The sequence below is a fragment of the Phaethon lepturus genome, unplaced genomic scaffold (genome assembly GCF_000687285.1).
Source record: "Phaethon lepturus isolate BGI_N335 unplaced genomic scaffold, ASM68728v1 scaffold4487, whole genome shotgun sequence".
Classification (NCBI taxonomy): Eukaryota; Metazoa; Chordata; class Aves; order Phaethontiformes; family Phaethontidae; genus Phaethon; species Phaethon lepturus.
The window spans coordinates 26948-42054 of NW_010552365.1; the positions used below are offsets into that span (position 1 = coordinate 26948).

At 36.8% G+C, this 15107-nt stretch overlaps 1 protein-coding gene across 1 annotated transcript in view; it reads left to right on the forward strand.

Moving 5' to 3' along the window:
- Nucleotides 1-2087: 2087 nt before the first annotated feature.
- Nucleotides 2088-15107, forward strand: part of LOC104623947 (echinoderm microtubule-associated protein-like 1) — a gene marked incomplete at its 3' end in the record, with an annotated part of 38505 nt that continues 25485 nt past the window's right edge. The window contains exons 1-4 of the mRNA XM_010291179.1: nucleotides 2088-2244; nucleotides 5142-5204; nucleotides 7709-7841; nucleotides 13469-13516. Of these exons, the coding sequence (XP_010289481.1) occupies nucleotides 2088-2244; nucleotides 5142-5204; nucleotides 7709-7841; nucleotides 13469-13516 (401 nt within the window). The remainder of the gene's footprint in view (nucleotides 2245-5141; nucleotides 5205-7708; nucleotides 7842-13468; nucleotides 13517-15107) is intronic.

Below are 15107 nucleotides of genomic sequence, written 5' to 3' on the forward strand. Positions count from 1 at the left end.
TGTTGAGTTTGGCAGAATGGCCAAAGTTTGAATTTTGCTTGTATTGGTTAAATCAAGCTTTTCATTTGGTTGCCTATTGTCCAGTATGCTAATCCATGTTATTTCCAGCTGAGTTAAAGTGTAAGGTCATTAGAGCAGTGTGGGCCTTTTGTTTGTACAAGGAAAGGTTAAGTTCTACAGGCAGCTCATACCACTGCCAGCATGGCTGCTAATCTGAGTTTGGGGATTAATTACCTGTAACAGCTGCAGGACAGAGTCCTGTGCTGAGCAGAAGCCTGATTAGGCCAGAGTTTGAAAAGCTTTGTCATGGGGAACGTTTTTTCAGCATTTTTCAGGAACTTGAGTTTTGGTTTAGTTTGTTCGGAACCGGATACTTACATTACCACTGTGTTCAGCCTAATAATATCCTAATGTTGATTTTTTAAATATGCTCTGAAAACCCTATAACAGAATTAACAAGTGATTTAAACTACATTAGCCTGTAGCTATTTATGGACTGTTGATATTGTTATAGTCGTTTCTAATTCTGCTTTTGGTAACAGCAGATAGCTGTTGGGTGTGGGAGTGGTAGGGAAGCGAAAACGCAGCTTACAAACAGATTTCAAAAACAATTTGTATTGGGGTGGTTTGGAGATGAATAGCTATTTTTTTTTTTTTTAATTTTAAATGCAGTATGTATGAACGTTTTTGGACATGCTTTTAAATGTACTCAGAAGCTGTTGTTTTCCTGTTTGAAACACTTACTTTGTTTTAAAATTCAACAGTAGTTATTATTAAACACAGACCATTTAACTTTCATTTTATTCCCTTGTACAAAAGGAGTGGAAAACTCTGGTTTGGAATGGAGGAGAATTAAGTACACAAGAAATGAAAACAAATATCAGCCTCTTCACAAAGAGAGATCAGCTTTAACAGAAGAAATACGTGCTGTGGACTCACGTTAGGAATGAGGGAGAAGTCAATTATGATTGCAGATAGTAGCATAAATATCAATTTTTGCTAAAGTCTTAAAATTAAAGCTATAATCCAATCATCACTTGACTAACATTACTTAAAATGATCCAGTAAGTTAATACCCAACTTCTTTTTAGGTTTCAAATCCACCTAGTTAAATAAAACCTTGCAATTCTCCTTAAAAACTGTGCAATTTTTTTCTCTAATAGATACTGACTTCGACATCTTTGGCATTGCTTATTGTCGCCTTCTTCTTTTTCTTCTTTGTCTACTACTTCTTCTTCTTCTTCTTTTTCCTAACTTAATATTGTAAGAAATTACAGTGTTTCTGTGTGATAGGAAATGGAGTGGAACGAAAGTGCTCATTTAGGAAAAATATTCTTATTACTAGCTTTGGGCGGAAAGAATGTGTAGTCCTTATGAGGGAGTTGCAGGCTTTAAGTTTCTGTGGGTTGTTTCCAAATAATGGGTGAATTGTATGCAAAGTGATGACCCTTTTAAGAATTTGTAGGCTAAGAGTACAATTACTGAGTAGTTCTGAATTTATTTAATGCTTCTATTTCAGTCAGAGGGAATGTTCTCATAAAGCTGCTGGTATAAATTAGGAGTTAGCAGATGGGGTTAATATCTATCCTCCAGTCTGTGGATGATAACTTGAAAAAGTGTAAGCCTATCTGTTGCTAGTATATGTCTCATGTATACATTCTGTCACATATGTGAGAAGGAAAAATCTGGAAGGGTGTGTAGCATATCAGAAAGTATAGCGCTGTACCTGAATGCCTGCCGGTGCCAGAATGTTGTGTTGAGCAGAACAGTGAAGGGTGATGGTTGATCACTCGGGTTCAGACATGTAGATAATTAATAGTGGGGTGCAATTAACATTAAGTAGCCCTGAAGCCAACCTCATTATCACATTTTACTTAGGTACTCATCTTACTTATTTTTTTTTATTTCCATCTCTCTGTTTTAGTCACTTAATAACTTTCTTCTTCAACACGTCATCAGGTGTAAGGAAAAAGCTTGGTTTTACCTGCAGCCAGTTATAGGTGGTGTTCCTTGATGGTTATACATTGCTGATAATGCATCTTTTTCTGCTCTTTTACTTAGATGACAGTGCCTCTGCTGCAAGCAGTATGGAGGTAACAGATCGCATTGCCTCTCTGGAGCAACGTGTCCAGATGCAGGAAGATGACATCCAGCTGCTCAAATCTGCCCTTGCTGATGTGGTTCGACGCTTGAATATTACAGAGGAACAGCAGGCCATGCAGAACAAGAAAGGACCTACCAAAGGTTTGCATTTCAGATATATGTAAAATAGGTAGTTCAATTCAAATGAGTGTTTTATATGTATTAAGATAGGTTATTCTTTAGGTCTTTGAAATACTAAAAATCAACAACTCAAAATAAAATATATCTGCAATTTAACCTGTTAAAAAGAATGCACAAAAATCCAAGTGGTTAAATCTGTGAGACTTCTGCAGTTCCCATGAACCAGTGAAGCATTTGTGTATTCTTAGTGCTTAATCCACTATCTACATTTAAGCGTGGCTACCACTTTCTGACTTTTGATCAAGATGAATCCATTTATAAACTCTTTAGGCAGTGCATCAACATCTGCGGGTGAAACTCGTAATAGTTGGGGGGTTTTTAATTAAAAAAAAAAAAGTAAAATATAGTTTTAATTTAATTAAAAATGTCATAAGTGTCTTTGGATGGTGCAGACATAGCTGAGGACAGAGCTTTGAGCTAGAACAGAGTTGACATGACCGAGGAGATGGCGCAACACCAGCTGCTCAGGTATGAAGGGAAAGTAGAGCTGTGCTTGGTACCTGACCCTGTTCCAGCGCTGCAGATCCAGAGCCGGCGAGGTGGCAGGTGTGGCAGACGCTGCCACCCGGCAATACGCCGTGCTGCACCCAGGCGGTTCCTGCTCCGCAGGAGCGGGTCAGTCTGGACACAGGTCGGAAAAGCTGGAGTTGAACATCCAGTGCTTCGCAGTAGTAAAGATTTATTAGAACCCAACCGGTCTGATTTGCTGTAGCCTGTGAGGCTGCAAAAGCCTGGGAGACTGCCTGTCTGCAGCTTAGCCGAAATGCATGAGGTATTTTTGGGTAGTCCTAAGAGTGAGAGTGGTGGCAACCTAGATGTGGAAAGAAAGTATGGCTGACTTCGCATACTCTCTGTTGTCTAAATTAAAAACTTGTTTCTTTTGATGTCCTGATATGTATTAATATAAATTAAAAATGGAATTCACATGAGAAGTATGATATGTGATTATGGATTCATAATTTTCTCAGCTGGAAATTAGGACTCCTTTCATCTTGGTTATATATTTGTGACTTTGTGACAGATACTTAATTTTAGGCATTGATTTTAACAGACTAGGTAAGGAACTACTAAATCTGCTGAAAAGAGAAGTTGTGTTTGTTATAATGTTTTGTGTCTGGAGACAAGGAAAGGAGAAAGAGAGAGAGTAAGAGAGCCAGATCAGTTGGTCGGGTATCATGCTAGTTGTTGGACAGAATATGCAGTAATTGTCTGTGATCTTGTTTTCCTGTTCTCTTCTTTTTCTGTTGTTCTTCTCATTTTGTCTTTGTCTGTTTGATTGCAAAAAAAAAAAAGTGTCAGTTAAGTTAAATGTTACTAAGGATAGCCTCCACTGTAATAAAATGTTCCACCAAATCTGATTGTACAAGGGATTAGGAGGCTTTATGTTGCCTGTAAAATAGATATTATCTGATGTGTGGAGGAAATAGAGTTTAGTAATTATTACTGAGTTGTAACCAAATCAGTTCTTCTTGCCTGCTGGCTTTACTTAGCAAAATACAGACCAGATTTTCATGGATTCTGTGAGCACAGTTGAACTCTAAATCAGGAGATGCTTTCTTGGTCATGGCAGATCGTTAAAGGCATAGTTCAATGTACATTGAAGACAAGCTGCTGTAAGCCTATCCTTCTGCCTTCTATGGCTGTTGTGTGGTGGGTTTTTTTATTTTTTTATTAAATGTGTGTATGACATGGATACTTCTTAATGTGTATGTGAAATGACAGTGTAAGAAGTTTTACTGTGATAATGCAAATGGAGGACTACAAAGCCCATTGCTCATCTATTACATATTACTGAAGTGAGTCCTGATAATTGCCAACTAAATCCCACTAATTTCTGGAAATAATTGCTGCTGTAACGATTTATGTAAAGCACTTTTAATTTTACTATATATCAGTTGTATCATTAGTGTATGGTCAGCCTTATTAAATGTACTCTGCAACGTAAAACCAAATCTGAACTATCCTGATCATTTGTTTCTTCCAGCTGTTTTGTAAAATACGGTACGTTTCACGTGATGGCCTGTTTTTGCTGTAGTAGGAACAACTAGTTGATAACAATTGCATGCAATTACTTAGCATAAGACTAAGTTGAATTTCAGTGCTGGAAGAGCATTATGGGGCTCGTAATGGAGACTGTTAGGAGAGGGGTTTGCCTTCCACATGGGTGGAACTGGAGTGATGGCTTCTTGGGTTTTGCCACTTGGGCTGCGTGGGACTTAATGCATTTTCTTTCTGTTGATCATTTAATGACAAATTCCGCGTTTAGAATTGTAAGAAGGAATTTGAGCTCACAAAGTGTCACAAAAATCTCATCCATGCAGACTGGGGTTTGAAGCTGTATGCTGCCGCTTTCATTTGATCTATAGCTGAAGTAGCGGGACTAAAAGCACGTGTGTGCCGGGGGGAGGTTCGTGCCTTAGGAAAACAGGATCCCCAGTGTACTGCTTAAAGTCTGGAACAAGAAGCTTCATGGGACAGAAGATGACATTTTCTGAGTACTTCAGATTTAAAATTGGTTTCAAGATTTCAAGTTTCAGGCTTTCAAACCTGTAATGGAAAAAAGCTTGAGCTTGTTTTCAGTCTTTGTGTGTCGTCTTGTTCTAGACTCCAGGTAGGCAGCTTAAAAGCAGTGTACCTCATGGAAAGCGAGCTGTTTATCTTGTCCATTTGTGGAGCTCCTTCACTTAATGGTGTTCTGGTATTTTGTTTGAGTTCCTCCCACCCCCCTTTCCTTATTTAATTCAACTACTTGGTGGAGTTCAGTATGGCTTCCTGCCTTTGTTTTACTTGTGTTTGTTGTTCTTTCCTTTTGCGATTATTGGTTTGTTTGTAAACTTAACAGCCCTATTAATCCATAGATCAGAGTATGATTAAAAAAGCTGCTGCTGAGGCTGATAAACATGTCAGTCCTGCCACCACAGGTAAGACCTTGAAGCAACAGAACTGCCACAATAAATGTTACTGACAGAGCAGTAATACCAATGTGTTTGACTTCTAACAGCAGTGACATGTTTGAGGTTGTTTTGACTCTTACATCACTTACCACTGGTGTGAACTAGCTGCTGTAAATAAAGTCGCTCCAGACTAAATAATGGATTAATTGAATAATGTATAGTTTTTCTGTGTGCTGTGTAAGCATTTTGTGCTGTTGCTTCCTACGCAAGCTGATCATGGGGCTAGATCTTTAAATCTCCAGCTCCAGAAGTGTGGGTTCTGGGTTGGTGCTGGATTTGAAGCAAACCCTCTGTTCAAGGTTGTAGGGTTTATTCCTGGCTGCTGATAGTTGCGGTTTCATAAGGTTAGGAGAGTGAATAGACTCCAGCTAGTTCACTCCAGCTACTTTTTAGTAGGCGTTTTTTATATGACTATAAAGACGGAAAAAATTTTATTAATTTGTTTATTTAACTTTAATTGTTGTTCTAATGCGTGACCTCAAAACCTCATTAAAGTTTTGTGAGCTACAGAAATCTGGTTAGGAAACAAGCCTACAGGTGCTCAAGTGTAGCTATCTGTGCTTCTGTAATATGCAATAGAATCAGTTTTATACATACAAATTAATTACGGCATTGCAGCACTTAGGAAACAAGCAGTAAAATATCCAGCATGCAACTGTGGAAGGAATTGAATTTGGAAGACTGAATACTGTAGAAATAAATAGGATCATGATATCTGAATCCCTTAATTAAAAAAAAAAACAGATTAAAAAAATAGAAGCATGAGGAGCCAAAGTACAGTAGGATTTAGGTGTTTTGTATAAGCTCTAAAGACAGCATTAGCTCTTAAAATAGATCATAGAAGCCAGGGCTGGAAGGCACCATAAAATCAGAGAGCCCTTGCTCTTCCTATCCTTGGTAAAAACAATACCGTCTCATCCTATCAGTCTTCTGCGGTTACAGGCTCTGGGATCCCCAGTGAGCATGGAGAAGATTTTTTTCTTTTTTTTGTTTGAGTTGTTTTCATGTCATCTTTCGAAGTCTTCTAAACCCAAAGAGCCTCATTCCGTCAGTATTTCCTTATGGGTTGTTTTCTAATTTTCTCCCCTCTTGAACAAATAAATGATGAATACATGACAAGCAAGTATATATTTTAACAAAGTTTCAAGACCAAGTTTCTCTTGGAACTTGTGTTCCTGAGTAGACCATATTTACTGATCTAATCCTCTTGAGGCACAGGCTTTCACATTTATCATCTGTTTTTCAATATATGAAAACTTCAGGTGAACAAGGCAATAAATGCTTGCTGTCAGTGCTACAATAAGATGTTATCATAATATAACCTAGTATTGTATGCAGTCATTAATTTTTAGATTTTTTTAATTTTTGCTTTTTAGATTATTTATCCTCCTCAGTCTTTTTTCAAAGAACATTTCTTAGGCTTTCTTTCTGCCATGTTCTCCAAGTTCAGTGAAATTTTATCTTGTGTTCCTTAAATGCCTTGTGACGGCTGCCTTCTCTCGGGTGTTGTTTCTCTGAATCCAGAGACTTTTGGCATCTTTAGAAAGCCGGCTTGTGATACAAAGTTCTGTCAAATTTCAAGTGATGGACACAGCGTTCTCCCCTGCTGTAGGGAGAGCACTAGCTGTGTTTGTGTCTGTGTTTCAGGGCATGGTCCACTGTAGTTTTCATGTTTGTACTCATTGCTTGCAGTTTTAACCACTGCTTGTTTTTGCAACTGATTTCTAACTTACTTGAATGGAACTTTTCTGTTATTCTAGTATTAATATGTATGGTATACATAATATATATATGTTATATAAATATATATACCTTATATAAAGGTATGACATGTATATCACTTTTTGAGCCAATGTTTGATCAGAAGAACGTAGGTAGATAATGTCAGCTCATTAAGTCCACTGTTTTTCTGATTTCAATCGCTTTTTCTAACTGAAGGGTAAAATTCCTTTTTATTAAACATAGACCCACATTCTTTTAAAAGAATGGACCTTTTGGGGGAAATAATGATTTCTTAAGAGATCGTTTGCTTGTGGAAAACGTGCAAGAATGTTGAGGGGTAAAGAATAGGAGTTTCTGGGATGGCAACCTGTCTTCATTTCTAGCACTCCTCTGAATGCTATCCTGGTGGGCAACAGAGAGATGCTCTTTCAAGAGAGCAGGATTGGTTTGGGTGGCAATGACTAGCTTTGCACTTACCAGTAACCTTCTTGAACTAGGACAGGGTTTTACATGTGAGGCAGGTAATAGAATTGTGTGCTTAAGCCATATGCAGGCGATTTCCTTGATAGGATTATAAATGGGGAAAAAAAATTCCTCCTTGTTAAATCCCTCATCTATAGTGAAATTGTCAATAGTGAAATAAAAATGGCATACTACACAGATACTTTTAAATACTCTAATGTTGTTTGCTGTGGAAAAAGAAGAAAATAAAATGAAAACAACTGTCCCATCTTCTGCTTGTTTTACAGCAAGACCGCTGGTACAAACCCTGCCTTTAAGGACTACTGTTAATAATGGAACTGTGTTACCAAAGAAACCAAGTGGCTCTTTACCTTCCCCATCAGGAACCAGAAAGGAGACTGTATCACCAGCAGCAAAAAGGTACACATCTGTCAGAAACCTTGCAATTGTAAAATTGAAAACATAGTATACCTCCTCTTTTAAGCTTCCAGAGATGTAGGTTTTTCTTACTTGCAAAGCAGCAGTCTAAATATTTAGTTCAGAAAGAAAGGGAGAGATGGATTTCATTCTAAGAGGCTTTAAACTTACTTGGTCTGATTAGAATTAAGGTTATTACCATAAATATTGAAAGAATGCACAATGCTTAGTCTACTGGTTTGTGTTATTTTCTTGCTACTGCAGTCTAGCATATGGATAATAAAGCATTTCTATTGGGCTCTTGCACAACATGACATGAAAAATAGTGCAGGAATTCTTTTAGTAGCTAGTAGAAAATACATAATCTGTAAAGAAACTGCTATCATTACAAATTGGTCAGTTACCTTTGGTGGTTTTCTCTCACTAAAAATTACAGAAACTGCATGTGCAATGTTAGAAGCGTGCAGGGAGGAGGAGAATTCTATGCCTAGCACGTATTTATGCAAATGAAAACATCCATCTTTAGATATCCTACCATTAGCATGTATTTAAGTCCTTTTAAAAATTACTGCTGTATCTCAATTTGCTTTGTGTGTGTAGTTTTTTTTAAGTGAGCTATGTGTTTTATACATCTAGGTTATAAGGAACGCAATGGATGGGGTGCAACAAGTTCAAGTTACCCGTGACAGTTGTGGTGCTAATCTGCTGTATGGTTTGCCTGTAAAAGATAATAGTGTGGGGGTTTTGTTGTGGTTTGTTTTTTTTTTTAAACATTTCTTTTGCTGTGTGTCCTCCTCAGCTTTTTGTAATGATGATGCTGTCAACTCTGAGCAGGGCAAGTTGTGGAGGTTAGAGCATTAACCTGCTAAGATCTGAGGCCTCTTTTGTAAAGAGAATTTTTCCTTCAAGGGGAGATGGTGACTAAGGATATGCCTCTCTTTGTTACTGTGTTGAAGGGGACTGATTTTCCAGGAAACTCCTGGTTTTGTTATTGTAGAGAAGAGAGAAGCTCTGCCGTACATAGTGCACAATTAAAATTGGAAAATACCGTGTGTGTTTGTGTTGCACAAATGAACTCCTACGAGCTCCTATGAACTGGAGCTCACTGCAGCTGCAGGCTTTGGCAGGTTTGCCTGAATCAGCCCTTAAGATAAGAGGAGGAAGGCAAATACTGTATAAACTGGTCCATTATCAGAATTATGTTAGCAGAATTTTACAGTGAAAGAACCTGCCTTTTAAAAATGTGTTAGTGTTTAAAAAGGAGTACTATTTTGTATATACTGAATTTTTAAAGAAAGTTTTTCTTTACAATTTTTTTCTTAATTCTTGTAATTTCATTCTCACTAATGAAGATTCAAGTAGTAATTATAAAACACATGAGAGAGCACAAGCATTGGCACACTTCACTTGTGTACAGAGGGTGTGATTCCTGAGTCTCTACACTCCATCTCCAAGGTTCAGCGTAGGACTTTCTGCCCCAGAGTAGGGTGGATGAAGTGCAGGTCAAGGTCATGCTCCTGCTTTCTCTATTCTGAGTGTCCTTTGTGTAATTTAGGTGGTCCGTCAGGTATTGCCTGCAGCCTGTAGGCATTATCCTAGCTCAGGATCCCTGTAGGTAAGTGACACCCTGCAGCCCTTCCACCTTGACTCACCTGCAGTCTGGATGCCTTGTGTGCTGGTGGGAAAGTCCTTAGGGAGCATTCTTTGGGAGCATTTTTGGACTGTCTTGATTCCTGTATGAGTCTTCCACAGGATGAGGATTTAATGTCCTTTTATTATGCTTTATCCCTTCTCTTTGCTGAAGAGGCTAGACTGAAGGTGCATTAAATATGCAGTATGGAAACGTATGTTCAGTTTTGGAAAAGAAAAAATACACATGGGCAGTTATGCTGAAATAGATGGACACTTACTAATAAGGGCTGAGGAGAGCAGGGTTATTCCACGTCCTGAAAAAAGCAGTTTTAAGTCCATGTGCTGTGGAATTCCTATTCCCTTCAAATCCTCTAAAATTCTCTATTGTTTGTATTTAATATGCAAATTTTATTTTTTATTAAATTGAAGTATATTTCTATGCATTGCCTATAAATATACTTCAACATGAAGTGTGTGGAATGGTAAGGACCTCACCAATGAATTACTGTACAAAATGTTTTCGGTAAATTAGTCTCTACTTTTAGTACCTTTGATAATGAATCTTAAAATAACTGCTGAGATTTCATGTTTTTATAGTAAATCATGCTCCAAATAATCAATATTTAAGGATGATATATTAAGTGTGCTAAGTAGCCTAGTTGCAGATAGCCAAGTAGATGAATTCATTATGAACTCATTAATACGAATTCATTCATACTTCATATCTGTAATGGACCCTTTTACATTCAGGAATTCTATATGTGTATGCACAAAACAGTAATGGAAATATAGCAGCAGGATCAAACAGCTTGCTTGCTTTCAAGAGGTGGAACTTGTTTATTTGCGTTAAGCTTCACTCAGTGTTGAACTGAGTGTTCAATGTGTTTCTTAATTTTTTTAGTTATGATTTTTGTCATCATTTTATAGTGCTCTTTTCATATAAACTGATTCTAAAACTGCTACTACTTTGTAGTGTAGATATTCTTTAGTCCAAAATATGGCAATTTGGCATGACAACTCTAAATAGAATTAAGTGTTAATTTCAGCTTGGATACTTTTAATACTTTTACTATACAATACATGTGCAGAACCAAGACGTCTGAATTTTTTTTCAAGATATGAAAAAGTAAAATTTGAAAAGTGAAAGAAAAGTTAAAAAAAAAAAAAAGGAAAGAAAAAGTATTTTTTCTGAGTCTTTTAAACCTTTGGTCTGCTGTTGTGAATTACAAATACCTGCTAGGATTACTATACTAGAAAAACATAATCTTCAATTTTTTTCCTTACCTATGACCTTATCTTCAAAAGAGACAAACATCCAGGTTAATCAAGTCCCTCCCAGGTGTTTTACTGAACACAGTTATGAAAAGGTGGATAAAAAATAAATAACTTCTGATTCTTCCATTCTCTGCTACTTTCACAATTTAGGTTAGGAGGTGGATGATAGCCAACTGAAATTGCATCAGTCTGTCCCTTGAAACAGTATGTTGTGCATATTTATATAAATACATGCAAATAATCACCATGGAGACCAAGTGTGCGTCCATACATTCCACTGCTTAGAAACAGATGTACTTATCGATATGTCTGCAGACACAATCTCATTTCATACAATAGCTTTATTTGAATATGTTCGTTAACTCATTTGAACCCACAGGTTGGTATACGGCTTATCCACCTTGCTGGATTACCCAGGAGATGTGGTTCAGAGTCCACTGCATTTTATGATTTCCCATTTAATATTTGAAATGGAAATTACTTCTTCTGGCAGGAATATAAAACTGGAGGTAATAAAAAAGGCTCAAGGCTGAAAGGGTGGAACTAGCAGGCTTTTGTTTGAGTTCTGCCACATATTCTCTCAATGACCTTATGCAAATCATTTAACCTCTGTGCATATTGGTTTTCCATATGTAAAACGTGTATCTCTGGGTATCAGTAAGTTGTTATAGGGCCTAATGTGGTAATTAGATACAGATCTTGCAGAGTGTTGAGTAACCTCAACTGACTCTGACTTCAATTAGAATTGAGGGCACCAAACCCCCCTTCAGCATGCAGATCTCGTATAGAAAACACCCAATTATCCAAGTTAAGGAAAGAGTAGAGCAAAAGCACAAATACAAAGCGTAGGTCAGTCAGATTATAAAAGTATATGGTAATAACACAATGCAAGATAGAAAGCCTGGTGATGCTGGGACCAAAAATGGTGGCCCAGCACCAACAGGCGCTGTGCCGCGCTCAGGTGATGGGCTGCTGTGCAAGCACAGCTGGGCGGCTTCCAGCTGCAAGCCAGCTAACGCAGAGCTGAAGTGATTTTTTGCGATGCTCCGGATAATCACCTGACACAGATAATCAAGAATTGTCTGCCTATGGAAAATGCTTCAAAGTCGTCTTTGCAAAAAGCCTTTGCTCAGGGGGGTTGATTTTTAAATTTAATATATTCACTACTTTTATGCTGTAGAAGTGTATTAAGCTATTTTGAGTACCAGCTTTTTGAATGACATATTTTTATGCTGAACTTTGTGCTTAGAATAATTATTTGCAGCTTTCATTCAGAGTAAGATGAATTTAGTGTATCGTGAGCAGAACTTTCCATCCCCCCTGCACTCTTCCTTTCAGATGTAATGTGGCTTGAATTTCCCTGCTTAACACTAAATTTGTCTTTGGAATTTGGCCAGCGCACAGTAGTAAATGTTTTGTGTTCCCCATTAAAATCTAGGGTTTTGTGACTCATCTAGCTTTGTTTCCAAGAGTTGAGGAGGGGAAAAGTGGGGGGGGGATTAAGGGAGGAGAATGCAGGCAGTACCTTTCCCAGTAGGGATGCTGCTGCAGGCTGCAGGCTAGCACATACTTTGCTTTTCAAAAGGAGACAATCAGTCATTCTTTCTCCCCCAGCAGATTGCAAAGTATTACAATGGTGCAAAACTCTGACAATGGAGATCAAAAGGAAGAAGCTGGAACAAAGAAAACATAAAGAGCTTTGTTTGTAAGGGAGAATAAAATACTTTAATATGATAAATTCCTGTTCTTCTAAAGTCTAAACACATGGCCCCTAGGAAATTGTTCAGTCGCCTGGAATTAATGTTCTGCGTTCTGTTCTGGGGCAGCGATGGTTTGTAACTGGCGCACATACAAACTCTGTATCGAACCTTCATATTTAACACTTCACTCTCAAAGAAAATGTTTTAAAATAAACTGAATATAAATTAAAAAAGAAATCCCTCTCCATTGAACTTGAAGGGGCAAAACTATTATGCCGCTTCACTATACCTCTAACAATGAAAGTTATTAGTGCATTTTGCTCAAAGGCATAATGAAATTAAAGTCATATATTATTCTTGCATTTATTCTAATTGATTTAAATGAGGGTCAGAAAGAGTGCTAGACAGGTTTCAAAATATTATTAATATCATCAGTTACTGTGAAAGCATTATGCGCTATTTTTAAATTTATTTCATTGAAAAACTTTTATTCTTCCCTCCCCCCCCTCCCTTTTGGTAATTAAATATATTTGTATTTTAATTTTGGCCAGGTTTGTTCACCACAATTCAGTAATGCAACCATCTGAAACATTCATGCTATGCAATGGTATATGTATGTATATATGAGGATTTATTTTCTTGTCTTTATGGTTGCTTTTTTAACAGTCTTTGTCTTCTAGCTGGATCATCTGTCTTGTTTCTTCAGATAGCCTCTTTGATTTTCTTTCTTTTTTCTTTTTTTTTAATTCGCTTTAGAAATGGTCAGTGTATTGGAATATTGCTGAGATTTTTGTCATTCAAAGATACATTGGTGTTCTTAAATGTATGGTTTGAAATGATCAAACATCTAACTGAGTCAATAAGCACTGTGTTGTTTACTCTTGCATGTGACTTCATATCTTGAAAGCATGCAATTATGTCTCTTAATGTAAATTTGCTTTAAATGTCTTGTTTCCACATTTTATTGTTGCATTCACTTTTTATTCTGCTTTGTTAACGCACCTCTCAATCTGGATTAAGCAGGTCTGTGAATCTTCTCAATGCATGCAAACTGAAAAAGCCTGCTCTAAGGTGAGGGATCCTTAATAGCTTTGTAGTGTTGAAGCTCAGTTGTTTTTCCTTTCTGTTTCGGTTCAACACATAGAAAGTGGCTGTTTTAGTACAAGCATTAACATAGTAGAACTATAATTATTATTCCCATTTTTAACGTTTTCAGAAGTCCATGTTTAAAACTTACTCATCATTGATAAATGCATTGCAAAACTTAGATTATCATAATTTCAGTTATGGTATCTGCATTGTCTCATGCTAACATAATTTTTATTATAGGGATGTTTCATTAGACTGTGTTGCTTTCCTAAACAAGTTAAAAGTTGTGTTACTAAATGTTACCTTTCTAAATAATTGAAAATGCTCTCCTTTCATGTCACTAATGTGGAAGCCAAATTCTGGAATCAGTTATACTCTTACAAACCTGTAAGTTAAATGAAAATTTTCTGTCCTTTTAAATTCCTCCTCAGGTGACAGTGTATCTACTGTAGCCATGGGTATAATCACTGGTGTTTAACACTACAGCTACCAAAATGTGTATATGCCAAAACTGAGTTAATTTAATGCAGTTATAATCCTCTTTTCCAACCACCTGCTAATACTTCTCACTGAGCTGTTGTTGTTGTTGTTGAAAGTTTAAAATAAAATTTGTCAGATGATAGCATTGCTAATTAGTTTAAGCAGTAATGGACATAAGCCAAAAGAGTTTAAAAGGATTTTGTTCTTGGGGTAAAAGTAGTTTTTATACTGATATGAGACTTAATTATTCAGAAAGGAGATAGCATTACACTTTTAAGCTTTAGTCCCACCCATTTGTTTTTTATCCACCAGTTCATCTTTTGAATGTTGATAGCTATTAAAATAAAACCCCAAGCAACATTAAAATTAGTTTAAAATTGCTTCTGTAACTTACATTTTTTCTAACATTAGTATAATTTGGTGATTTCCTTAATTTAATTTCAGTGTAGGCTGATACTGCCTTTTTTCTTCAACCAGGAAAAGATGCCAAAATAAAGGTTTGATCCTGCAAAATCACACAGAGAGGATGTTTTTGCAAGTACTGTATATAAAGTAGTGGAAGGACTCATGCTAATAAAGATATTTTATGTGGAGTAAACATTTTCAGTATCGAGGCTTTATTTTTTAACTGGAATAGTATTAAATTGGATTATGTTATGTGATGCAGGCAGAGCAGTTAAATGTTAACAGTATATTATTTAATTTACTAGAGGAGGTTTTCTTCTTGTATTTGACATTGAGATGACTTGGATAATGTTAGGCTAGTGTAGGCGATACTTATTTCTGAAATGAAGACAGAATTAAATTCTTTTTACTTCCTTTCTCTTGTGAATGTATTATGTTCTGTGCCTGTGTGTAAATTTGCATTCTGCTTGCTGTCTTCCATCGCGCTCTCCACAGAAACAGTATTTTTTTTTAATTTCAGCTTAATCATTTGAATCATGCTTGTTTTTGGTAGAAAAATGCAGCACTGGACATCTGTTCTACCATCGTGTGTTCCAGAAAGTTTTTTGTCAAGCTACCTGAGATGCATCCTAACATGCATCTGCTCCATGGAGTTCCCCTGGATGGGGGCTTCCTTCCCTTCAGAAGA